The sequence below is a fragment of the Podarcis melisellensis genome (assembly GCF_964234715.1).
Source record: "Podarcis melisellensis genome assembly, chromosome: 6".
Lineage (NCBI taxonomy): Eukaryota > Metazoa > Chordata > Lepidosauria > Squamata > Lacertidae > Podarcis > Podarcis melisellensis.
This window is the reverse complement of record NC_138538.1, coordinates 73,780,440-73,807,818: the sequence shown is the minus strand read 5'-3', so window position 1 is coordinate 73,807,818 and position 27,379 is coordinate 73,780,440. Positions and strand designations below refer to the sequence as shown.

The window sequence follows — 27,379 nt, the reverse complement described above, 5'->3', positions numbered from 1 at the left end:
GGGAAAACGTGTCGGCTGCTGCAGAGAAAAGGGGCGAGCCCAGGGCTGCCCTGACCTAAATGGCCTGTAGAAGGCACGCCCCTGCCGCCAGCCGATTGGCTGGCGCGCGGGGATACCGGGGAATCGCTACATCATCCCGCGAGGCTGACTCCAGCCCCGCAGAAGCGTGGGCGGGATCGGGAGCCCGCAACCCCACCTCCTCCTGAAACTCGGTAGTGGCATTGCGTGGCTAATCCCTCCCCCCCACGGTGGAGAAAGAAGACACTGGACACAAGTATTTAGGTTAATGGGCGTAAATGGCCACAACTTTATTGATTACAGGTAAGAGAGGTATTGGCATTAGGCATTGGCCCCTATCCGACTATCCGGTTCTAACCGGGAAGGGTTAACTCCAACAGGGGGAGCCACCCGAGATGCATATCCCTAGGCGCTCCCCGAGGGGTTACCGCTCGGGGGCGCGCTTTAGGCCCTAGCCTCCGTAGGTTTCGGACGAGGCGTCGCCCCTCGGAGTCCTTTAACGAACTACCCTCCATGCATTGGGGGAGGTGATGGCGCTCCTCCCCCCCGAACTCATTTACATGACAATAACCCTGCCAATGCCTACCGCCACCCGAGCCGCGATAAGCGGGCTCGCCGCCAATACCCTCAGACCTGTAACCAATCCTTAACTCCCTGGAAAATATCAGCCAACCAGATGTCATTGCCGGCATCGGATAGATGCACGCCATCCCAGCGATAGAGCGTGTCATTGCTATACTGAATTTCAGGGTGCTTGATCACCCGGCCGCCCAAAGCAATCACCCTACGGGCTACCGTACGCTCCACAATCCTCCTGGCCCTGTCCACCGCCGCGGGTTTCTCCGCATCCCGCCAAATTCTCCTTTCCAGCAAAGAAGACCATATTATTGTAATGCTTGGGTAGGATGCGCTTAACGACTCCAAGTCATTGATAATATTCCAAATTAAGTCCACCCCTTTACGATAGGCCAGATCATTCTCGCCCAGTTGTATGACCAAGGCGTCAGGTGGACCCTCATCAGAGATTCTTCTGGCTAGGGCTGGGTAGAACTCCTCCCAGCGCATACCACGCCTGGTAATCCAAGACACCTTGACATTGTTAGGTAGCCGGGGTTCATCAGCCCCACTGCGCTCTAAGCGCCGCTTCGCCCAATACGCGATACTGTGGCCGACAATCCACAGACGCACCGAAACTGCACCTGGAAAGATAGGATAAAGAGCTGGGTCAGGAGAAAACACGTGATGGGTAGGGGATAAGAGGGGGGTGTTAGGTTAAAAGGGCTTTCGAATATAACTCCTGAACGCATTGGACTTCCAACGGCCCAGATCCATGATCCTTTCGGCCGGTAAACCCATATGAGCGGCGGTGGTGGCGGCCCCAATGCGGAAGGAATGCGCGGCATAATCCGCTTGCGGAAGACCAATGGCCGCGATCGCCTTGCGCATGACCCTAGTGAATTGATGTTTAGAAAGGGGGGATCCGTCATCATGCAAGAAAAAGGGGCCATTCGCTTTCGATCTTAAGCACAGATATCTCCTAGCGTCTTTTACAGGGCAGGGGCCAGCCCTCTGCGTGGCCTGAAGACGAACGAAGGCTCCCCTACCGAGCTGATCCGTCTTAGAACTACGGATTTTTAGCAAAACATGCGAGCTAGTTACCGTTACATCCTCCATCAATAGTCCCCTGTTGGCCGAGTGGTCAACGCAGACCACCTCGCCTATGCGCAAGGCACCAAAGAATGCAAAAGAGAATGCGGCAGAGAATAGTCTGGCCTCATATCTCGACCAACAAAGGATCCTTAGCTTCCTACGGATTTGGGTGAGTATGTCAAGTGTTATGGGCCTTCTAGTGTCGCAACCCTGCGGCCTGGACCTGCGCCAGCCCTCCAGCATCTTCCTAACCACGAAATGAGCACAGGGGTCGACGGAGAATAGGGATTTGGAAAAGAAGGATATCGCCGCCGAATGGATGTTGAGGGTTTTGGGCGCGCGGCCTAAATCGCGAAGGTGAACCATATACTCAATGACTTCAGACTTGGATGGAGGCCTGCCCGGCTTGAACCGCTCCTTCTTCCTGCGGAAAGACGTAAAATCTAGCCATGCCTTGTTATAAGACCTAAGGGTAGAAGGAGCCAGTGAAGACAATACTCCCTTTATTGCTTCTCGCTGCCAATACTCCAGAGATGCTCCGGAAACGGTTGCGGCTGCTGCTGCGCATCCGGCGCCAATGAGCGAAAGCGCTCCATCTGGAAACGAGATAGCGCATCCGCGATGTTATTATCTATACCAGGGACGAATTTGGCAGAAGCGTGTAGGTTCAACCGCAGGCACGACAAGACAAAGTAACGCAAAAGCGATCCTACTCTCGGGGAATGTGCTGACTGTCTATTCAAGACCGAGACTACCGATTGGTTGTCTGTCCAGAAACATACCCTATGGTTCTTGAAATGCTCCTCCCATATGTGGATAGCGACTACAATGGGGAAGAATTCCAAGAAAGTCAAATCACGAAGTATAGGTTTACCTTGCCAGGAGGGGGGCCAACGCTGAGCACACCACTGACCCCTGAAGTAAACGCCGAAACCCAAGGACCCGGCTGCGTCCGAATGTACTTGGAAATCTGACTGTAAAGCCAGGCTATCCTGCCACAGTGATACACCATTAAAACCATCCAAAAATTGTAACCAAACTTGAAGGTCCGCTTTTACTGTTTTAGGGAGGCGGACCCTATGATGCGGGGACCGTAGACCAGCGGATAGCTTTGCTAGTCTGCCACAAAAGGGACGGCCAGGAGAAACCACGCGGCAGGCGAAATTGAGGTGACCCAGGAGGGATTGAATTTGCCTCAAAGTGACCTTTTTTAGAGGCAGCATTTGGCCAATGAGCTCTCTTAGGGCAACTAACTTGTCGACTGGTAAGCGGGACGTTTGGGCGATAGTGTCGAGTTCTATACCCAGGTAGGTCATGGTCGTAACCGGACCCTCGGTCTTCTCGCCCGCCAGAGGTACCCCCAGCTCGCTGGCCAGGGACTCGAACGCCCGGAGCAAGGTCCTACACTCACCAGCGTTACTCGCCACCAGGATAAAATCATCGAGGTAGTGACCCACACCCGCGGCGCCAGTTCTAAATTTTAAAGCCCATTCCAGGAATGTGCTGAACGTCTCAAAGGCTGCGCAGGCAATCGAACAACCCATGGGCATTGCTTTGTCGATAAAGTAAGCTCCCTGAAACTTGAAACCCAGCCAGCGATAGTCGTCTGGGTGAACCGGTAGGAGGCGGAACGCAGACTCAATGTCGCATTTCGCCATAAAGGCGCCCCTGCCAAATCTCCTTACCAGCTTGACCGCCTGATCGAAAGATGCATACTTAACCGTGCACATCTCCTGGGGAATAGCGTCGTTCACTGAGGCTCCTTTAGGGTAGGATAAATTATGAATCAACCGGAATTCACCCGGGGCCTTCTTTGGTACCATACCAAGCGGGGAAATATGGAGATCACCAATGGGGGGTGCCGCGAAGGGGCCGGCCACCCTCCCAGCGGTGACCTCCTTCTGGATCTTTTTGATGGCAATGTCTGGTCTTTCCAAAACTGATTTCTGATTGGGGGGGCAACACGCGTTGGGGGTAAAGGCAACTGGAATTCTAAATCCCAGGGAAAACCCTTCCTCTAGTAGGCGGGCAGCTTGTCTATTTGGGTAAAGCTTCAACAGTGTTTTCAGGGGCTGTAATTTAATCGGGGAGTACGCCAGAGCGAGGGAAGGATTAGTAACGAGACCCGGTTGTTCCCTGGGGGGGTCCCGAAGTTCCAGCCTGCGCGCCCCGGCCACCCCGGTTAAAGTGGCCCCTGCCTCCACGAAAGGGCTGCTGCTTCCCCTTGTAGCAGTTGATGGCGGGATGGCTGCCCAAGCACTTGTCACATTCATGTAAGTACTTACACGACGCACGCTGACAGGTCCCCTTATTGAAGTCCCAGCACTGCCTACGGCGCTGGGCCTCCACCTTACCAGACTTGGACGGGTCGAGGGTTTTCTTTTCAATGTTAGGACCCACGGTTTCCATCCAGCAGTTGTTGTCCTTCTGGTCCCAGCGCGTCGAGGACAGCAGCGAGGCATTCCTCCGGAACTCCTCATCATACGCCATGGCCGCGTCGTCCCCAGCCAACTCCCGAGCCCTCCGAACGTGGGCCAGATAAGAGGCGAGGTGCATGCCACGTTTAGGGTAACAACCTGACACTACTGCCATGAAAACCTGATATCCGTTAAGCCAGTTCTCAAAAGTTCGCTCAACCCGAGGTGTCCTGTACCTCTTTTTACCATTATACCTTCTTTTCTCCCCTTTTCCCCTAGTTTGAGCCGGGGGCAGTAAGGAAAACATATCAACATACTCTCCGTTCAATATCTTATTCCTTTTTCTCTTGGAGAGGTGATTCCCCAATACGAAGTCGGTAGCGGAGTTGGTTGAGACTTTAACGTCCTGGACCAGAGCACCGTCTTTCCATTCGAGAGTGCCATTAAAGGCCTTTCTGTGAGAGTTGGCCCTCCTTTCATGCACCCACAGGGGAAGCCCTGTGTCTTCGCCCTCCCCCCAATACGTTTCCATGGGAACGTCGCTGTCCCCGTCTGAAGAAGACGTACCTGTCTCCTCGTCGGAATCGGAAGAGTCCCTTTTCTTGCTCTTCTTGGACCGATGCTTCTTCTTCGACTTCCTTTTACCGCTACGTGATCCGCCGTCACGCGGGGCTGAGTCATTGCTTGCCGAGGCCACCTGCTGAGGAGGCAAATCCTCATCCGATGTTGACCCCTCAGAAGAGCTCTGCCGCGCTGGATTGTCCTGAAAAACACTAGGCACATCAATTACCTCGCGCCGCGGGACGGCCTGGGAGGCTTCTGCTGCCTTGGCCCTGCGAGTGTTAGCCTTAGATTTTTGCGGCGCTGCTTTACCCTTGTCGGGGCCTGGGTTAGGTTTCTGGGCCCGTGCTGTTTGTAAGCGTGTCCTGGGCCTACTAGCGGCCTGCTGAGCCGTAGAGGCTGCACTGGTGGAGGGACCGTCCTGGCCCTGCTGACTAGGAGGGGTGTCAGGAATAAAGTCCTGTGGTACCTCGACAATGTTTGGGGAGGGGGTAATGGGTGTCCTGCACTGAGTATAAAATGATTGAAGCGCAGCAAAAAGCTGAGCCACCACTTGGGGATTACCAGGACCCGTTGGGATCAGGGCATTGCCAGGTTGAGGAGCCAGTGGATTGCCATTGGCTTCCATGTTCAGGGGTAATATGCCCAATAAGGCTCCCAACCTCCCGAGATTTGATATTATTAAGCTAGTCCACTTGTTCCCTTCAGTCCCGAATTTATTTTGTTTTATTTTATTTTATTTATTTCAATTATTTATTTATTTATTTATTTATTTTTATGTGGTTTTCTTTATATATTTAATTATTTGTTTAAATTTGTACTATTAACTCTATTTATTTATTTATTATTTATTTATTTATTTTTTATTTGTTTGTTTATCGAATTCTATATATAACTAACCGACAATTGCTATTTCGCTTGATTTTGTCTATTTATTAGCGTATACCACAGCTAGAAAATAAGGTAAAGCACGATAAACAAACCCCTGTTGTTTTACTGACTATTTCTTAAATTGCAGTCATAAGGGTATCAGACCTGGAACCTTGGCAGTATCAGCACCACGCTCTAACCGAGGGAGCAAAGGCCCCGATAAGTATCTAGGAAAATGCAGGTAGCAAATCACCGCGATTAAATTAACGCCGCCACCAATGGGATAAAGGGTTAAGCGGTTGTAACCATTAACAGCTGAAGGAGCAGAAGGCCAAACCAATTTGGGGGTACGATAGGAGAAAAAGGAATACCACAATCAAAATAATCAAAAGCCGAATGTTATACTGAAGCTTTTGGGCCGCTGACCAACACTTGCCACACACAAAATGGCCGCCGCTAGGCCACGCGGTACACTCAAAATGGCGGCCGGGCAGATAGCTAACACTTGCCACACACAAAATGGCCACCGCCAAGGACGCTCAAAATGGCCGCCGCTAGGGCCACGTGGCCCTCTCAAAATGGCGGCCGTCCGGGTCGTTGCCCGGGCAACCGGGACGCCGGAACTCAAGAGGCCGCTGAGGATGTCCCTATGAAGAGTGAAGATTACAACAGCTGCCAATGATCCCAGAAGAAATGCACACCGCGTGTGCTTAATAACACGACGGATGGGGCCAAGCGAAGACAGGGAAGGGGGAAATGACACACGGGGGCGAGAGAAAAGCGAAGAAGAGAAAGAAAAACGGACGGGAGAACGTACCGCCAATGCCGCTAGAATCACCACTCCTCCCCCACGCTCCGCCCGCGTTACCCCGATCCCAAGAAGAAACCTCCAGCGAGCGCTGCAGCGGCTCGCTAAACGAAGATCCACCGGCGAGATTCTGGAGCGAAGCTGCCCGCTGTATGGTCGGGCCGCTACGGGCAGCAAGAGGGCAGCGTTAAAGGCAGCACTAGATCCGCGGCTCGACCGGCAGCCGCGCAAGGTCGCAACGATGGGGAGCTCCCGTAGCCGAGAAGACGGAAGCGCCGAAGAGACGGATGTATCAACTGCTGAGTGGAAGCAAGGAAGTCGCGGCTCAAGCTGACGCCAGCGGACAAGCCGCTGCGCAAGGTAACTGCGCGAAGGAAGGTTTGCAGGAAACGACCAGCCAAACACCAAGAGTTGGATCCGAAAAAAAAAAAAAAAAAACGCTGAGATGCGAGCAGGATCCAAAACGTGTCGGCTGCTGCAGAGAAAAGGGGCGAGCCCAGGGCTGCCCTGACCTAAATGGCCTGTAGAAGGCACGCCCCTGCCGCCAGCCGATTGGCTGGCGCGCGGGGATACCGGGGAATCGCTACATCATCCCGCGAGGCTGACTCCAGCCCCGCAGAAGCGTGGGCGGGATCGGGAGCCCGCAACCCCACCTCCTCCTGAAACTCGGTAGTGGCATTCTCTCAAGCTGGGAAACCAAGGTGCTCTGTTCCATCATGTGCACTTTGGACTCAGCTATTATCTTCTTGCGCTGCTCAAGGTAGGGGCCAAAACTAGGAAGTTTCTAAAAGAAATAGAAAGTATGCCATTACTGTTGTATAGAAAACAGTGGCCCCAGTGAGAGCGAATGACTTCATCCCACATTTGACAGACATGATCAATGATTTGAATGCTGAATCTATCTTTCTTGCCCTTCTCCCATGCTTCGGGAGGCTATCCACCTTCTTCATTTTAAAATTGCCACATGCATATTTATCCAATTAAAACATATATTAATCAATCTATGAAAACTTGTTTAAAAAAGCTTTTTTTAAATAGTAAAAATTATGCTAGGTTGTGTGTGCATTTATATCCTTTTGGTTCTTAGCCAGTTAGCCACAATTCCCCCAAGAAAATTTTTGATAGGAGTTTTAGTGGCATCACTAGTCATGATGCAAAACAAATAAACCAATCAACCATGGATAAAGACTGCAATGTATGGACAACAACGAAAATTGGAAAGTTTGGTAGTGGGATAATCTGTCCCTCAGTTACTGCATTTCTTTGGGGTATGTATCACTAGGGTCCTGCTATATAAAAATACACATCACTCATTAAAATAAATGAAATTCACTCTATGTTTATTATTATGGTGCAGGGAATATTATACACTAAAGATTCATAGAACTTGGGTGAGAAGCCTCCATTTGCTTAATGCTTTACATCAGTTTCCCCTTACAGCTAATGGATTTGCTAGCTAACTTTATAAAGCATGCTCTGAGATTATTTTGACATGGCGCTTAAAGGGATATTGGATCGGTTACTATAATGGTAGCCAGTTCCAAGCAAACTCTGGAAAGTGCTAATTTTATTCATTTCACTATTTGACCTCATTGAGCTTCTTAATCTTTAGCCTCTGGGCTTCTTTCATATAATGCAGCAAAGGGAAAGAATACTAAGCTCCAAAATACTCCACTTCCAGCCAGAAACCTATAAATGCCGGCTCCAATTTCTAAGCACGCCAGTACCTACAGATAATGACTTTACACCACCAATCCATTAAAGTTCCTTGCAACCCATGAACGTCATTGTGATCTTCCACCTAAGGAGGAGGACCATAACTCACGACACAGCATCTGCTTTGCATGTAGAAGGTCTCAGGCTCAATCTCTGGTATCTCCAGGTAGAGTTACCAGCAGCTAAGAAAGTGTAGCATAGGCAGGGCAATGTGCTATGCAATGGTACCCCATCACATACTTCAGGAGCCCTGAATACTTGAAGTGTCTCCACCCCCATTGTTCAGCCCAGACGCTAAGATCCAGCTCCAAAGGCCTTCTGGTGGTTCCCTCACTGCGCGAAGTGAAGATACAGGGAAGCAGGCAGAGGGCCTTCTTGGTGTCATGCCCACCCTGTGGAACGCTCTCCCATCAGATGTCAAGGAAATAAACAACTATCTGACTTTTAGAAGACATCTGAATAATGTTTGATGTTTTATTTGCTGGAAGTCATCCAGGGTGGCTGGGGCAACCCAGTCAGATGAGCATAATAATAATAATAATAATAATAATAATAATAATAGAAGAATATGTGTGCAGGGGGAACAGGTGTGGGCACTGTACCAGTGTCCCAGAGCAGATTTATAGGGCATGCAAGAAGCATGCAGTTAGAGGAAAAGGCAAGGGAATATCATGGCACTAGTGGAACTGTTTAGTTGGTTACTGCCCTCTGTTCACATTACATTCATTTCCATCAAAACAACCATATGGTGAGATCGCCACCTGAAGATCATTTAATCCCACTTTAAAGTGAAAAATTCTTTATGATCAGCCATATATTCCACACCCCATATTGCCCCCATCTGAGAAGTCACCCCAAAGGAAATGTATCTGGGATATCTATCTCTCTGCCAACATCCCTGATCCTATTTGACAGGAGAACTGTTTGTTGAGCTGTACGTTTTGCCCACATAAGGTCTGCATTCTTGAACCTGTGACTTTCTTTGAGGAAGACTATTGTACATCTTTAAGGGTTGGGAAGAGAAATGGGACGAGCTGTATCCTGATGGAGCTGTCCTTTCAGTACTTCATCGGAGCTCTTCTTCGGATTGCAAGAGGAAGGGAAAGAAACACACATTGTCCTTCACTTGAAGCAACAATGTGTCTTGGGGTGGCCTTGAAGATGACCCGGTGCTGGATTCTGATGATGGGGTTTGAATAGAACTGGCAGGCTGACCCTGATATAGACAGTACAGATCGGAATAATTTGTAGGATGGCAAAGTATCCCAGTGTGAAATGTGGCAGAACTCCCTGTCCCTTTGGTTTCAGCGCGGGGCTTTTCTCTTGCCTCCCTTTTTTATCCAAAAGTAAATCTCTGGCACTCAGCTTCCAAAAGCAACCTTGTAACTGATGACGTGTACAAATCTCCTGCAACCATGTGATTTTTGTTTCAGTATTTCTCCAGGGATTCATCATTGATGAATTTGTTCTCACTGGATAAGCTAAATCCTACTCATTTAAAGATAACAGTATCTACCAGTAGAACTGTTTCTATCTAGATATAAAAAGCATTAGACTGCCAATAGAGAACTGACAACATAATGAATCAACAATGAAACCTTAAGCCAGCAAAGCTTTAAGGTGAATAAGCCTGTTTCGATTATAATTTATTCACAGATCAATCTAAAGCCAATTGAGCATATTATGAACTAGAAAAGAGGCTGCTTTCCTAAGAGAAGCAGGCGCCTGATATCTTCATTTTCAAATTACTTTATCTTTTTTTTTAATGGAAGAAACACTGGCCATGTTTGAGGAACGTAATATGACCAGTTCATACTAATTCTCTCAGATAATAATACTAGTAATTCATTACTTAATGATGAATACATGTACCTTATCCTGACTAGATATTTGCAAAACTAATGCACTTGCAGGTATTTAGTAACCTGGCAAAACATTTCCTCTGCTTCCAAGATTACAGGACTTTAGAGTGTCTCACTAGCCCTTTTAGTAATCACGTGATTACGACTACATAAAGGTAAGAGGAGGGCTGTCCTCACTGACCTTGCCATGGTATTTTCCCTGGCTCTGCCCCCTAAACCCAGTCCATTCATTGGAGGGGAGGTCTTAAGCGGGAGCCTACTCCACACATGCAGGCTCCCCACTCGGTTTAGAAACCTGATTGTGCATGGTTCAAAATTCCATAAGGAGCCTATATGTGTGCAATGGATTCTCCATTTCAGACTTCCCCTGCCCCACAGTGGTGTGGGCAGCAATGATGCAAGGACAGGGTCCATAAACACAGCCCACTCTTTCCCTCTCATGACGTTAATCAAATATTGAGTGAGCATCAGTATAGCACTTAGTCAAGTCTCAGATATATTTAAGATTAAAATTCAAAGCAGCAGCCAGCTTTAAGAATATGGGTTTTGTCAGGGCTTTCTTTCAGCTGGAACTTGCCGGAACTCAGTCACCTTTCTATGAGAGTGAGGGAGGTGTTCGTGTTGAGTTCCGGCGCCTCTTTTCCTAGAAAAATAGCACTGAGTTTTGTAATGATTTGGGGAGGAATTCAACACCATGTTCTTCTGATCTTTCTGTCATGACAATCATTTCTGCTTGCCAGACAAAATGTTTCCCCTCTGCTCCCCTTACATGCTGTTCTGGGGGTTCTCCAGAGGGAAGAGGAAAGAGGCAAAGTCCCATTTAATAGTGGGAGCCCTAGCACTGTCTTTCACTTGTATTGTAGCTTAGCTGAATCCAAATCCATTTTTTTCCAGACCTCATAATAACTGCCTTAATGTTATTTTTGTGGGACGCGGGTGGCGCTGTGGGTTAAAACACAGAGCCTAGGACTTGCCGATCAGAAGGTCGGCGGTTTGAATCCCCGCGACGGGGTGAGCTCCTGTTGCTCGGTCCCTGCTCCTGCCCACCTAGCAGTTCGAAAGCATGTCAAAGTGCAAGTAGATAAATAGGTACCGCTCCAGCGGGAAGGTAAACAACGTTTCCGTGTGCTGCTATGGTTCGCCAGAAGCGGCTTAGTCATGCTGGCCACATGACCCGGAAGCTGTATGCCGGCTCCCTCGGCCAATAAAGCGAGATGAGGGCCGCAACCCCAGAGTCGGCCACTACAGGACCTAATGGTCAGGAGTCCCTTTACCTTTAATGTTATTTTTAATGTAATGCAATTCATTAAATTTGTATACAGGCAACCCTCATTTTGTGTGGGGGTTCCATGCCGGACTCCTGCACACATAAGCCCACTCCACCCCCCCATTCTGCTCCTTTCCATGATGTCTTTATGATATTTTGCAGCCGCTTCCAGGCTCGGCGCGTCCTTCGGATGTGCCTAAATTGGGAGTTGCCTGTACCGCCTTTCATCCATAGATCTCTGGGCACTTCACAGCACAGAAATAGTCACATCATCATTATATGATCTTATGAAATACATGTCTTTTGCACACTTGGTTAGAACAAAGACTCATTTCATTATTTAAAATGCCACCAGTGGATTTACCAAGACTTAATTTGAACAGTTCGATGCATGGACCACTTATAAGGTTTTTCCTTCTGTGTTCTGTATGAAGCAGAAGTGATGAACCTGTGATACTCATGATTTGTTGGACTCAAATTCCCAGCAGCCCCGGCCAGCATGACCAATGCCTGGCAACACTCGGAGCACTACTTTTTCTCCACCGCTGTTATAAAAAACAATTCCTAGGAAAAAATAGGAGGGCTCTGTGCAAGTGAAGCAGCCATAAGCAGTTTGACTGAACATCAGTGTTTGTGTGTTGTATTTTGATAGCAGCGCATCTGTGGGGATTCCAAAGGAAGTAAGAAGAATATTGACAAGATTAATGAAGTATCATGGGAGGGGGGAGACGTTCCTCACACATCTAATCCTCTTGTAGCTAAACAACAGGGAGTGTAGCTTTCATTCCCCTTGAGAAATTTTGCTCATCTTTTTTAAAAAAATACTTTCTGCCTTCAACATTCCGTGAACGTTTTGCTTGAACAGGGACCACCCAAATCTGCCTCAAAGTTTTGGCTTGGATAACATCACTCTCTGCAACATCACATCATTTGCTCATCTGTTAAAGGCAACACTATTCCTTCTTGCTTAGACTTCACTCAATGATCTTGATCTGATTTATTTGTCAGCTTTGAAACAAGAAGATCTGACGGATTATTCTTTGCTAGAGCACAACAAAATTTCCTGTTCTAAAAGACCAACTGGTCTGGTCTTCTGGCTATGTAATATTCATCACACACACAAAAAGGGGAGTTAAACACCATACTGTGTGTTTAACCAAATGCTTGATTAGCAAGGATGTCAAAATGAATGATATACCTCTGTTGTGGGAAGTAGGGAGTGTTGACTTGGGGAGGGGGGGGACACACAATGAAGATTTCAACAGATTACTGTGCTACTTGGTGAACATCTGGCAGACTGTCACTTAATAGACAATAACGTCTTCTCTAAACAGAAGAGACTTGAATCCATCAGGGGTTTCTTCAGTACCTTATGTGCTTAACTTAGGCTATAATCCTACACACACTTGCTTGGGAGTAAATACCATGGAAACCAGCAGGGCTTACTCCTGAGTAAGACATGGCTACACTTCCACTGCACAACATCTGCTTTGTGCTCTTTCCATAGATTATCATATTCATGACACTTTGAAGTGAAAATCGTTTTACTGTCTCACTCTACCCAAAGCATGAAAAAGAAATTAAAAACACTGGCAAGTTCTTTGCTTTCACTTTTTTGGGCATGTATGAGGAAGGCCTCCCTGGCCATTTTGGGGAAAGAAATTCTGACAGCTTAGCGGACTAAAGTTGTAACAAAGACAACAGCAGACTGCCTATTAAGAAACACCACAGAGCAACAAAATGTAACTGCTTTCCCTCACCTTAATAAATATGGTGGGGGACTCTATGCTTCTGTACTAGCAAAGTGTGTGCAGATAACACTGTGGATCATTCTTGGGGTGTTTCCACAAGCAAGCTTACCATTTTGTTTTGCATACTGTACATTAAGCCAAATGAAAAAGTGGCACTGCATATAAAACATACAACTGAGAAATGGCCACTGTCCATTTTCTTTTTCACATTTAACAGAGTTCAGAAACTGTTGGCAAGTCGTATTTCCAAAGAGGACACACCTGATGTGATCTGCCCGGAACCATGTGGAGATCAGAGCATGAGAATCTATGCACTGCTGGAGTCCCGCTCTCTTACAAAATGGCACACAAGGTGGTCTGAGGGTTATCTGTCGCTCTTCTCTAAAAAGCGATTCCTGCCACCTAGGAGCAGCTAGCTATTGCAAATGGGTCTTGCTGCTACACACTATAAAACCAGTGTAGGAAGTTCTGCTGGGAGAGATGTGCATTGATGACACATGCTCTCAGGTTCTTTTTACACATTTTACTTACTTTGCAGACTCCAAGGGGGAAACTGAGCACAAAAGACATTAAATGCACCCAAAATATATATGTGACAGGATGCAATTAAGACCCGTTGCTCCCAGCAAGACTTGCTACACCGATTTTTGGTGGCTGAATTTGCTTTTTAAAAGCAACAAAAATGACAGCACAGCAGCCCTCAGAGCACCTCAGAATTGCTCACAAGCCCACCCACCTTTTTATTATTTTCGTGTGTCAAATTTTTTTTTGGGGGGGAAGTAGCTTTTCAAGGATACGATCATTAAAAACCCAGCATGGAAATGAGATGGAAGAAACTTTAGCCTGACATAGATTTTTGTCCTTGAGTCAATCTCTACTTTTCACATGCTGCAAACAATGATGGGTGGCGTGGGAAGGGTGGGGACTTTGTTTGAACCCCCTCCGATAAGGGCAGTTTTCTGAGGCAGGTTACCTGGCCAAGGAAGCCTTGAATTTATTCAGGCTGGCATCGCTCACAGCAACTCTCCTTCTAGCTAATACAGACAGATAAATCAAGGACACTGCTCCCCCCTCTCCAATTCTATGTCTGTTTCCTAAAACCTTCACCAGCCACTCAAAGCCCTACCTTCTAGCTGCCTCAAGCTGTTTTCTTTGGCAAGGAAAAGCCTGTTGCCGACACAGCGCGAGTTAATTTATTGAAGGGTTTACCATTCCCTTTGGTTCTGATCCCAAGTTATAAAGAAAATAATTCAGTTTTGTGAAGTGTCCTTCATGCTCGGTGCTCACCAAAACCCCTTTATATTACAACAATGATTTAAATTCTTGTAAAGGAAAAAAGACAAAACAGCACTGCTGGCCAACTTACGGAATCGTGAAAACAATTAATTTTGCCCAGCAATAAAAGTTCCACCTCCAAACAAAATATCAAAGCAAATGGAAGTAGAACTACAACTTTCGTTTTACTGTAGTTTGCCTTCTGCCAATGAGCTGGAATGAGCTGTCCCATTCAGATTCTGAAAAGTGTATTTTCCCCCATACCGCTTTATATTTTTAATAAAAATCTCAAAGCGGTTTACAGCATATTCAATAAATCAATCAATAAAACAACAGCTGGGCGATGTTCCTCCAGCCTCATGAGGAGCCTCTTCAGTAGGGCTGGTGAATCTGGGCCCAGCCCCCTAGACCAAGTGGAAAGGGAAAGGGTCTTGCAGGGAGTGGCCTTCACACTCACAGCTGGGTGAGGAGCCTTTTAAGCAAAGCTTCACCAGAGACAGTTTTAGCTTCTTGGGTTCTTCAAGCCTCGAGGAGCAGAGTGCCCTACAGGGTCCTACTGAAATGAAACTAGATGGACCAACCTAGGGAAGCTTCCAGGTGAGCATCCCCAAGTTGTCCTGTATCACTGGTCTTTGGCTATAAGGCACAAGTGGAATAGCAGCTGATGCTCCACACTGCCAGGGGAATAGGAACATGGAAAACAGTCTTCTACTGAGTCAGACCATTGGTCCTTCTAGCTTGGTATTGTCTACGATGACTGGTGGTGGCTCTCCAGGGGTTTCCTTCAGCCCTAACCTGGAGATGCTGGGGAGTGAACCTGAGACCTCCTTCATGCAAAGCAGACACCCCACAACTAAGCCATGACCTTTCCTATTGTGAGTAGCTGACATTGAAAGGGGTGTGTGATTCTGACTAGGATTGTGGCTGTGGCATAAGAATAAAGCTGCCCTTCCCTCATGCCATGTCTCCAATCCAGCTCAGCCCTCTCCCACTACATTTTCTCAAGTGATCTGATAAGAATCTCATGGGGGAAACAGGAGAGAATGATAGCTGCTAGAGATCTATATCTCTAGCACAGTTGGCCAATTAACGCACTGACATTTTGGGGCTGGGGCTATGAAGGACTATCCCTTCGGTCTCTACATCAATAAGAAGCCTAGCTTAGGTTTTGAAAAGCACGACTTAGGAACTGTGAGGATTCTGTAGGTTGACATTTTCTTGAAATTTACACTTTAATGTAAAAAATAAAACAAAATCAGAATCTAATCTCAAATGTAGGCATTTCAGATCTAGAAAACAAAACCACTCCTTCTGGCCTGGCCTAATAAATGTCTACTTAGGATATCGTCTTCTACTGAGGTCACCGAAAGGCTCTTTGGTACACAAAAATGCCAAGCATTTCTCATAATGGTTTACTCATCTCTCTTTTATATTAGTTTATTAGTGTACAAGTGACAGTTCCTGGTACTCGAAGCAGCTTTTTTAAAGATTAAAAATATGTGATAATACAATGCTTAGATGCTCTGAGACACATACTTTATGTCTTGAACTACCCTAAAGGGAAAATATCAACTTCTAGCAAGCACTGGTGATTTAGCACAGTGTGCAATTGAGGTACCGGTATGTGCAAGCACTTTGTGTAAGCACACAGATTATATATGGGTATCGAAAAGCCAAAGGAAGATTCAGTTGCAATTTTGTTTCTCTCCCATGTTGAATTCTTTTGTTTCGTTTTTTTTTTTAAAAAAAAGGAGATGGAAATAGCATGTGCCTTGCATATATTAGGTTCTGAGCTGCATTGTAAATAGGAAATCTCTCTGATAAATCTAGAAGTAAACTCCCCCTTCTGCTGGACCACATAACTCTCCTTGTGTTATACTAATAGATTACATAAATGCAAACCATTGCTAATAATTCCTAAATAAACCTTCTTCCACTTCAGATTCACTGTAATCCATCTCTTATGTCAGATGAACTGTGGTACTTATCCTTCTTACTGCAAAGGCTATAATGCAGCTCCTTATTCATCTCTCATACACAGTAATCCCTCCACCTCAACTTTGCAGATTTCTAATTTAAATGTAAAATATTCATGGCAGACAAAGGAGCCCTAGTCTAAACAACAGCTCTTATAGCTAATACAAAGGATTCTGACATTGTCTTTACCTAATCTTTTTAATAAAATAAAAAAACCCACAGGCTACATAGTGATTTTATTCATCACAATGATTATCTGCATTTTCTGCAGAAATACAAGCTTTAATAACAGCAATTAGGAATAATCTTGAAGCTACTATAAAGGTAAAACATTCTTCCAGATTTTTTTTTTAAAGTCTTGTTGTTTTATTCTGCAAGACCATATGCTGCCTTGAATACTACTTCTTCTTTTATTATTCCATGATATTAAAATGTATGGCATTCACAGCCACAATGTGGGGCACTGGCCACTGTTTTACGGCTTTAGAGGAGGATTAGACAAATTAATGGAGAAAAGGGCTATCATATGCTTAACTCAACCAAACCTTAGTGTTCCGAGGCAAGAAGCCATTGAATCCCAGTTACTGGGAGGCAACTGGGATGGGGTGCTTCCTCCATAGTCTGCTTGTGGATTTTTGGAAGCATCTAGCTGGTTACTGTTGAAAGCAGAAAGCTGGATCTCATCCAACAGGGGTATATTTTACGCATCCAAATTTGGGATGAGGAACCTGAAACCCCCCAGGCGTTGTTGGGTTCTAACTCCCACCAGCCCCAGCCACCACACCCAGTGGTCAGAGTTGTGGTTGAACAACATTTGGAGCACCACAGGTACCCTATACAGATCTATCTATACAGATACACAATTGTTTTGTTGTTGTTTAGTCGTGTCTGACTCTTCGTGACCCCATGGACCAGAGCACGCCAGGCACTTCTGTTTTCCACTGCCTCCCGCAGTTTGGCCATAAAATTTTACCGGGGATGCCACATGGGAATGGAATCATTCCCCGCCCCCAACCTTCTGAAACTGAGTAATTTAAATTTGTTTGTAAGAATAGGGCACATGCATTATCCCACTTTTATGGGACTACTGAAGAGCTCATTGCAAATCAGAAAAATGCATCCCTATGCAGCAATTTACAAGGAATAAGAGGAGTGTAACTCTATATTCAAAGAGCAAATGGATAGGGTTATGGTTGAGCAGGGACCTGAGCTAATTCATCGCTGACTACAGCCTTCCCAACTGCAGAGGATTATGATTTATTACAGTAGCTAATGAAAATATATTTATTGTTTTTGATTTATTTTAACAACCCTAAGTCCATGAAGCAAGTAACGTTACTAAACAAGTAACACGCACCAAGGAAGTGTCATAGGGGAGAACAATACTATCTCTTGGGTGTGCAAAGCCAAAGCTCTTTCGGGTCAAAAATCAACATCTAGAACTGAGCCCAGAAATAAACTCAGGAACAGAGGTCTAAAGTCCTTTGTTGTCCCAGCCATTTAAGGAAACACATACTATATATATATATATTCTGAATATAGCAGCTTTTGCTAAAGCAGTGTTTCCCAACCTTGTGCCTCCAGATGTTTTTGGCCTACAACTCCCATCATCCCTAGCTAGCAAGACCAGTGGTCAGGGATGATGGGAATTGTAGTTCAAAAACAGCTGGAGGCACAAGGTTGGGAAACACTGTAAGGATTCATTCATTCAGCTTCAATGTAAGATGGAGGGGAGTCATGGTTTGTTAGGACGAATTATTTGTAGTTGATACGAAATGCTGTTGTACAGGGACAGAAGTAGCAGCAGATAGGGGTTTTTGAATGTGTTATGTAGTTTTTATGTAGTTTTATGTAGTTTTTCAATTTCATTGTTCTGCATGGGACAATGACAATAAAGATATATCGTATCGTATCATCATTTTTTTCATATCCCACTTTTCTCCAAGGAACTCAAGTGGCATACATAGCCCCCTTCCCTCCAATTTTATCCCCACAACAACTCTGTGAAGTAGGATAGGTTTGGAGAGAGTGACTGGCCCCAAGTCATCCTGTGAGTTTAGTGGTTGCGTGGGGATTTGAACCCAGGTCTCTGCATTTCTAGTCCAACACCCCAAAAACTATGCCACAGTGACTCTATTGAACTGTGGTATCTGATTCTGAGTCGATTGTTCTTTGCCAACCAGCCTTTTCTTTTTAAAATAAAAATAAAAATAAAATTAGAGTCAGCATGGATGCAGTTACTCAGAAGGCTACAATACTGAGACCCAGCTCCTTCTGCAGTACCATATAGCTGAATGGAATATGCAAAGAAAAGGGAGAGAAGAAAGCAGTATGAGTGGGATCACGTAGGCTTTCCAGTTGAGCCATGAATGATAACCACACTGCTTCTGTGTAATCACCCAGTGTCAGTAGTTTAGATGGACACACCTGGGAATTTTAACCCAACACCATCTTGCGAGGAATTCCAGTTAACAGGAACAAGTAATTAATCTGGGTAATTAATCTGGGACGACCCAACCAGCTTTTGCTCGCAGTTCACGCTGTGCTTGCTAAGTCTCTAGAACTTTCATTAAGTTTTAAATATTTTAGATGCACATCTAGAGACAACTCCAAATCATTAAAATATGATAAATCATCACAGCATTATAAATCATTATAAAGATTATACAAATCCATGTCATGAATACAATAATAATGGTCCTGGCACCTAAATGAGACTAAAATGTTCCTTCCCTGTAGCAATAGTGAAATGTCAAGGCCTAGCTTTCAACGTGATAAAACGATACTATATAATACGTAGGACAGATAAAAGCAAGATGCATTATAATAAAGTTTCTTTATTTCCTCAAATAATGAAATGTCTCCCTTATCTAACAATCACTAACTATAACCATCACGGTTTTCCCAAGGAAAAATGAGCTTACGCTATTCATGCATTTTCAAAGAGCTTACGCTATTCATGCATGTCGTGGGCAGTGAACTCCAGGGAGAAAGGGCATGGATCTGGCAGTGGCAATGACAGCAGTGGTGTTGGCAGTGAAACCAACAACACCAGCCATTTAAGTTCTTCCCCCAACAAATGCACACCTACCAGCACAGTTGCAGGCAGGAGCAACTTGCCTGCAATTTGGCAGATTTTTTACCCAGGGAAACTTCTCTCATGCCTGCTATTTAGATATCAGTTGTACACAAAACACATGGGTTGGAATTCAACACAGCACAAAGCAGACTGTTCCACCCATGCAAGTATTTCTGCTTGCCCAAGGGAACACACCCACCCACCCACACCCTTTTCAAGCTACCACTAGTGGAGATGTAAGGGCTGGGTTTGAGGGGAAACCACTGGAGCTATCCTTCTGAAAAAATTAGCAAGATTAGTGACAACAGAAGGGGCAGTGGCTGCAAATTTCATCCACTTCTGCTCCCTAAGTTAGAGACAATTCCTTAAGCTAATATTCCCTACCAATAAACTCTACATGTATTCGCCTGTGATTTGGCAGGCTTAATCCACTCTAGAGAGGGTAGCCTGCCTGAAAATGCCATTTGCTTCTGCTAAAAGGGGGAAACATTATAGTCATTTTTTATTCCCCATAATAGTGAGTGTAGAAAAGCAAAGTTCAATTCTTTCTGAAATGAATTTGGACCCTGAGGCAATTGCATAGCCTCCAAGTGCTTCAACCTGAATCTTCTGTTCTGAAGCACTGAACCCAGATCCAAACTGAACCCCTACTATGAACATTTTTCCAATGAGTAAAACCAATACGTGGCCAGATATTGGACTATGTAAAAAGTTACAGGCTGATTGTATGAGATTTTTTTTTTTAAATCAGTTGAAAAGTTTTATGTCACTTACTCTCAAATTTTGCCAAAATTTTAATCCTGTGAGTTGCTACTATGATTTCAACTCCTATATTTAGAACTAAGCATCTATTCGGATGAATCCTAGAGCAGTGTCTTTGAATTTAACTGCAAATTAGCATAGACTAGCCCACCTGTCTATCTTCACCTGGAGAGAAAATGAGATTTTTGCTACAGTGGAAGCTCTGCTTAAAATGACCGTCTCATCTTCATCTTGACTGCACTCAAATAGCTTCCAAATAATATATTTCAGATGAGCGATTGCAGAGATCCTGCAGTGCTTGTATATTCAGAAACAGAATGCTTCATAGCAAGTATTCATTGAAAATGCAGGAAATGTATTTTTTTATTTTATGTCTGGACTTAATTTTTCTTTCTGAAGTGATGAATGATACTTAAAAATGCTTATTAAAAACCAAGGAATCCCCCTTACTCCACAAGGGGGAAAGCAAAACCAAATCCACAGTCGAGCTATCCCTACAATTAGAACCAGAAAACTTGTCATAAAATACAAAGGAAGTTTTTGAGTTTTCTGGAAACCTTCATCAGGTGGGCTGTTACACAAAGAAGTGAGTGCTGTAGGGAATATGGAAAGATAAGGAACAGCGCAAAACATTTGCTTTATGTTTTAGCTATAAGGTTCGCAAAAGGCAGGGCTGGAACATTTGTGTCCCTCCAAATGTTGTTGGACTCCAATTCCCATCAGCCTCAGCCAGCATGGTCAATGGTCAGGAATGATGGGAGTGGTAGTCCAACAGCAGTCCATGAGCCCCAGGCTCCTCATCCCTGGCATAGGTTCTGGCTATAAGGCACTTGTGTGTTTCTGGGTAAGTTCTGGACTTTGTGTTTGAAAAAATGGGGGTGGATCAGCCATGTCTTTTCTGTCTTAGAACCCTAGACAGCACCATCTGCAGCATCTAGCAGAGTCTAATCTAATTAAGTCTGCAGTGTTCATCTTGAGATTGGACATCAATGCAGACCTTATGCCTACAATATTAAACAATTTTGGAGTGCTTTTTTTACACCCCCTCCCTATTCTCCCTACCTGTATTGCATAATAGACAATTTGACGAATATAATTCTGGTTGTTTCTGATACAAGTGTTGCCTAACTTCTAAATTTCTGAAAGGTTTCACTTAACATCTCTTTTTATAGGCCACACTCTTGATTGGACAGTGGTTTTTATGTTTAATTATGGTCCTGCATCATCACTGTATTTGTCACAGGGTTTTTGTATTCTCAGGTTCATTTCATTTTGCAGCCCTTAATAAAACATTTGCAGACTGGGGCCATGAAAGCTTTCAGTTGACAAATAATTCCTGAGAGTTTGCCCTGCATCTCAAACAGTGCTTGGGAAGTTCTAGTATATCCTCTCCAAAAGGAACTAGTTCAAGATCAAGTTCACCCTTTCACAAAATGAACCAGTTCATTTCAAGTTCACCCAATTTCCTCTGCAAAACAAAGTCAGCATTCAGAAGGTTACAATTTAAATCTGTGCAAGTCACGCAGCTGTTAAAGGCAGAAGGCAACATTCACTGTTTTCTTACATCTGCCCTTCTCACTGTAAGCCAGTGATGGCCAAACTTGGCCCTCCAGCTGTTTTGGGACTACAATTCCCATCATCCCTGACCACCAGGATGATGGGAGTTGTAGTCCCAAAACAGTTGGAGGGCCAAGTTTGGCCATCACTGCTGTAAGCCATTCTTGTTGGATGAGAGTGAATCTCATCAGCAGGGAAGATAAGGAAATGCCTCACATTCTTTCCTTTAGATTTATTAGCAACCATGATTAAGCAACAAAGTATTCTTAGCAACATCAACACCTCTCTAACTGCCTAATAAGACCAAAAATGTTGCCTCCATGTTTTCCTTACGAACTTTGTTTATGGATGTCTGATTAAATTATTATTCTTTTTTAATGAAAGCTTCTAATTTCTTTTTTTGGGGGGGGGAGTGTAGTTGGGTGAAGGAATGAAGCTGAAGCTGAACTAGCAATTAGTCAAAATTCTAACCCAAAATGAACTTAGTTCACCCAGCAATCGTGAAAACAATTTTCAGGTGTCGTTCAGAGATTTTTGAACTAGACCAGTGAATGTTGTTCAGCTGAACTGAATTCATTTCAAGCGTTGATTTCAACCATCCTCACCTCAGGGTTACTATGAGGTCAACAAGGGAAACATCTAAGAGAAAGATAGGTAGCCTTTCTACCAAAACTCTGTCATACTTATGAGAGAGCCAGTCACACAGATTTGACACTAAATGCTAGCTAGTGCTTGTAGGCTGTGCTGTTGAGCCATAGAAAAAGCATGGCGTAAGGCAGGCACCCCCGAACTCAACCCTCCAGATGTTTTGGGACTACAACTCCCACCACCCCTAGCTAACAGGACCAGTGGTCAGGGATGAAGGGAATTGTAGTCCCAAAACATCTGGAGGACTGAGTTTGGGGGTGCCTGGCCTAAGGCATCAGACATGTTGTCTGCAGAGGTACGAAGTGGTGGAACAAGGTCACCTCAGCTCCAAATTTGGAACCACGTAGCTGGGTGAACTAAGGATATGCATTTAGCAAGAAACTTGGAGTTGCAAATTTCAGGAATTTAATCAAGCTTGCATTGAGAACAACGCTTAGAAACAATCACGCTAAAACACCTTCTTTTTATATACAAGAGAAAAAATGGCCAAACTCTTTGTCATAAATTCAACTAGGGCCAGATGAACTTTCCTCAGGCTTTGGATCTGGTCCACAGGCCACCATTTGACCTTCTCTGATTTAAACACAGGAATAATTCTCCTTAGATATTTCAACTGGATTTGCTGGTCTTGTCTAAATCTCCTATTCTAATTGGCCTGAACACTTTGCCATTGTACCTCATACCAACTTCCTAACAGAAGGTGGTAAATAAGAGAAATAATAAATCCTTCATTATAAATGCAGACTGAGCAGAGCTAAAAGGAAAATCAATGTTGCAATTTTAATTTACCACTTCATTGTGTAAATTTATATGCAAGCCTTGTGCAATAAAGTTTTCTCTGGCATATTAACCAATTCTTGCCAAACAGAAATGCTGCATTTTCATTTTGCATTCTTTTCTACACCAAATAAAGGGCCCCGTTTTTTCTTAACTTTGTCCAAAAAAACATAGGCTTCAAGCAAGAGAAACTAAACATATTGTCACTGGTTTATCTGAGAGCTATCAATTCTACGAGCCATTGTGGTAAGGACATTATTTAAACAAGAGTCCATCAAATGCAGAACATCACAGCTGATGTTTTATTGCTTCCATAAAAGCCATCTTGGCTTGAGTATACAAGGACCAGCACAAACACAAACTCCAACACAGCTGCATAGCCAAACCTACTTAAAAATGTATTGTTTTCAACAAAGGGCAACTAAGCCAGTTTTGAACATCTTCTGAAATGCCAGTTCCAGAGAACTAGTCCAGAACACATGGCAAATAGCCAAAACTTAAGAGCTTGCAGCTTTCAAGCTGTGTATGGGAAAACCTTGGAGTTCCTTGGAAGCTTATGAAGGACTCCTTAATGTGAATATCAGAAATGGCATATATGGTTACCCAACAGACAGGCTGCCTACCCACATGGGGTGGTTGTTATATACTCAAGCCAGAATGCAGCGTTCATCAAGCTTTCTGGATCTGTTAGCTGAAACTATGTGAGCCTGTAGATCACTTTACACCAGAAATGTTACGTCCAGACCAAGTTCCCATTAAACTATACAGGAATAAATACTTTATTTTATATAAATTGAAAAGGAATAAAATTGAACATGTATTACAAGAAGAAAATTTGGACATTATATATTTGCAAGAAACTCATGTAGCAAGAAAACATAGAAGAGTATTGACAAATACAAAATGAAGTCACGCACATGCGCAGAAGTGGCGAATCATGACCCACAGACGCGGGTTGCATTCTGCTCATGTTGCAAACAGGGCTCTGGAATGGATCTCGTTCGCAACCAGAGGTACCACTGTAAAAGATTAGGGATGGACTTTATAACATCAGATAAGAAAAAAACACACAAAAATCGAGGTGTGGTAATTTATGTAATTACAGACAAACAGCTATTTAAAGATGAGGACGGAAGAATGATAGCTATAGAGATAACATTACAAGGTGAACAAATTGTGATAATGAGAATCTAGACACCAAATGATAAAAAGTTGGAATTTTATAAAGAATTGGAAGAAAAATTGTTTGATTTTATGGATAAAAAATAATTTTAATGAGTGACTTAAATGGGGTAGCCTCGTTAGAAATGGATAGGACAATAAGAAAAACGGCTTCAAAAGAAGGTAGACTACCTCTGACTTTCTTCAGTTTGGTGGAGAATTCAAAATTGATTGATGTTTGGCAATTTAGACACCCATTTGAAAAAGAATATACCCATTATTTGGAGCCAAATCAGTCTGATGGAAGAATCAATTCAATATGGATATCAAATTAGTTACTGAATTAGTTACTGAATATACAAGCAAAGACTTTATTAGAGTTAAAAGGAGAAGAAAACTCCACATTGAGGTGGAAGCTAAATGAAAGTCTTCAAGGTAACCAAATAACTATGCAAAAAGCTGAAAAAATTCTGAAGGATTATTTTGAATTGAACTGAATTTGGATAAAGGGACAGATCTAAATATATTATGGGATACAAGCAAAGCGGTAAGGAGAGGTTTTTTTATTCAGCAAAGTGCGCATCAAAAAAGAATTTGAGAAGATAAAAAAAGGAAATTATGGATGAACTGTTTAAAAAATGAAAAAGTTGATTAAGAAACCTGGAAAGGACTCAATAAAACAAAATATAAAAATGTTACAGGCACAATTCTCAATGTTAGTGAACCAAGAAATTGAATGGAAAATTAAAAGGTTGAGACAGAGAAATTTGGAATTTGCAAACTAACCAGGGAAATTGCTTCCTGTTTGTGGGATGCTGTTCCAAGGGAAGCTATGATTACGTGGTAGGCAAAAACATTCCTCTGAACCAGGCCTTTGGCTGATTAAACAACCTATGGCCTTTTGAACATGTTTGTGGGAGAGGGTTTATGGGTTGTTTTTGTTGTTGTATTATTATTATTATTATTATTATTATTATTATTATTATTATTATTCTGTGTTTTCTGTATTTTTAAGCTATAACCCACTCTGTTATCTTCAGATGAAGGGTGATATATATAAATGATGATGAGGAGGATGTATTCGGAAGAGGCAATAACTGTTCTCGGGGTTGCTCAGGTATAAATCCAATGTAGAGATGGGGTTGCTTTTATCAATGGGCTTAACCATGCCTTTCTCTGGGTTGGATTTAAATCCCAAATTCTTACATACAATGCTTCCTCATAGCTTTATTAGTGTACATGTTCTCTCTCTCTGTGTGTGTGTGTGTGTGTGTGTGTGTGTACTAATTCCAGTATTTCTGAAACTTGGATATAAGCACACAAAAATGGTTCTGTGCCTAATGTTTTAATTCTGTTCAATATTCATATTCACACACACAATCAAATAAAGAAAACTTTACCATATTTTTTTTCCTGTGGCATCTGGTGTTTGCTGAAGAGGAAATAAGTTTATGGGCTGAGATGATGAGAAAATGTGAAGTACTCTTGCAGGACTGAGCTGGGAGCGTTGACGATAGTCGTGGGTTAAGACTGTTATGCATCAGTTGCTTACAACCCAAATTGTTTCACTGCCAGTTCATTACTGAATGACAGCACAGAAGCAACAAGAATGCGACTGTAATCATGATATTACAGACTCGCTCATCATGCTCTCAAGATGAACACCCCTGACTTCTCAAAGTATTTATAGAGCCTCCATACATGATGAAGCTGAAATGTTCCTGCAGTCAAAATGGTTGGGTGATGAGCAAGACCTTCCGCCTGAGACCCAGGAGAGGCACTGCCAGTCAGAGTGGACATTATGGGGCTGAATGGACAAACAGACTGGCCTGGCACCCTACGTTCCATGTCTGCATATTAAATTTAAGTTAAATTGAATAATTAACCATGAATTCAATGTTGTTGAATATAAATATTCAGCATACCACCAAGTCATAGAGTGGAATTCAGAGCTACACTATGATGAATGTTTCATCAGTAGAAGCACTGCACCTAGCCAGATAGAATGGTCCCTCATCTCCTCCCCCTGGGATTTCCTGACATGCACATGCAGCCAATTTTGGGGTGCATGCAGTGGGTGGAGAGGAGGAAAAGCCCTATTGTGCAAGCAGAAGTCCTTCCACAGGGCTTCCACTCACATGGCTCATTAGTTGGATACAACCCTTTGAGCAGGACTCACCTAAGTATTACTCAATTAGTTTCAATTGGGAAAATAGCTTCTACCAAAGGCATCATGGACTTTGAAGAAAGATAAAAGTGAGAAATGAGCTAAGAGGAAGGCACATTCAGCAAATCTTCACCGTGATCAACTCCTGCCCGGAAACCTATGTCCCCACATTGGAAGGAAGTGTGGCTCCAGAATTGGCCTCCATAGTCACTTACGGACACATTGTTAAGGCCGTGTTCATGGAAGACAATCTTACTTGGCTACGAGTGATTGCCAAAGAAGATGATGACTCAGCAGAAGACCTATATTGAAACTTGGCTTCTGTATCTAGACAGCATCTTAAAAAGCAGAGACATCACCTTGCCAACAAAGGTCTGTATGGTTTTCCCAGTAGTGATGTATGGAAGTGAGAGCTGGACCATAAAGAAGGCTGATCGCCGAAGAATTGATGCTTTTGAATTATGGTGCTGGAGGAGACTCTTGAGAGTCCCATGGACTGCAAGAAGATCAAACCTCTCCATTCTTAAGGAAATCAGCCCTGAGTGCTCACTGGAAGGACAGATCCTGAAGCTGAGGCTCCATTACTTTGGCCACCTCATGAGAAGAGAAGACTCCCTGGAAAAGACCCTGATGTTGGGAAAGATCACAAGGCACAAGGAGGAGGGGACGACAGAGGACGAGATGGTTGGACAGTGTTCTCGAAGCTACCAACATGAGTTTGACCAAACTGCAGGAGGCAGTAGAAGACAGGAGTGCCTGGCATGCTCTGGTTCATGGGGTCATGAAGAGTCGGACACTACTAAATGACTAAACAACAACAACAGGGCTGGGAGAGAATCCAGCCTGAAATCCTGGAGAAAATACTGAGCTAGACAGAAGAATTGTGTGAGTCACTATAAGGCAGTGTCCTATGTTTTGTCTCTTACAGCCCTTGGGATATTTATCTGGTCATAATGGCCTGCCCTTTGTCTGTAAATTTCAGGATAGGTTGCAACAGTAATTACTGAAATCAGTTTATAACCATCACCCCATGGTCGACAGCTATCTGAAGACAGC

At 44.0% G+C, this 27,379-nt stretch overlaps 1 protein-coding gene and 1 long non-coding RNA gene across 4 annotated transcripts in view; one reads left to right on the top strand and one right to left on the bottom strand.

Annotated features, from left to right (window-relative positions):
- LOC309371548 overlaps positions 1 to 14,447 on the top strand; it is a 40,822-nt gene extending 26,375 nt beyond the window's left edge. For both annotated transcript variants that reach the window (XR_014169180.1, XR_014169181.1), the window contains one exon: positions 13,138 to 14,447. This is a non-coding gene — a long non-coding RNA (uncharacterized lncRNA). The remainder of the gene's footprint in view (positions 1 to 13,137) is intronic.
- DPYD (dihydropyrimidine dehydrogenase) overlaps positions 1 to 27,379 on the bottom strand; it is a 505,368-nt gene that overhangs the window by 20,254 nt on the left and 457,735 nt on the right. For both annotated transcript variants that reach the window (XM_081914137.1, XM_081914136.1), the window contains exon 21: positions 7,005 to 7,108. In XM_081914137.1, coding sequence (XP_081770263.1) covers positions 7,005 to 7,108 — 104 coding nt within the window. The remainder of the gene's footprint in view (positions 1 to 7,004; positions 7,109 to 27,379) is intronic.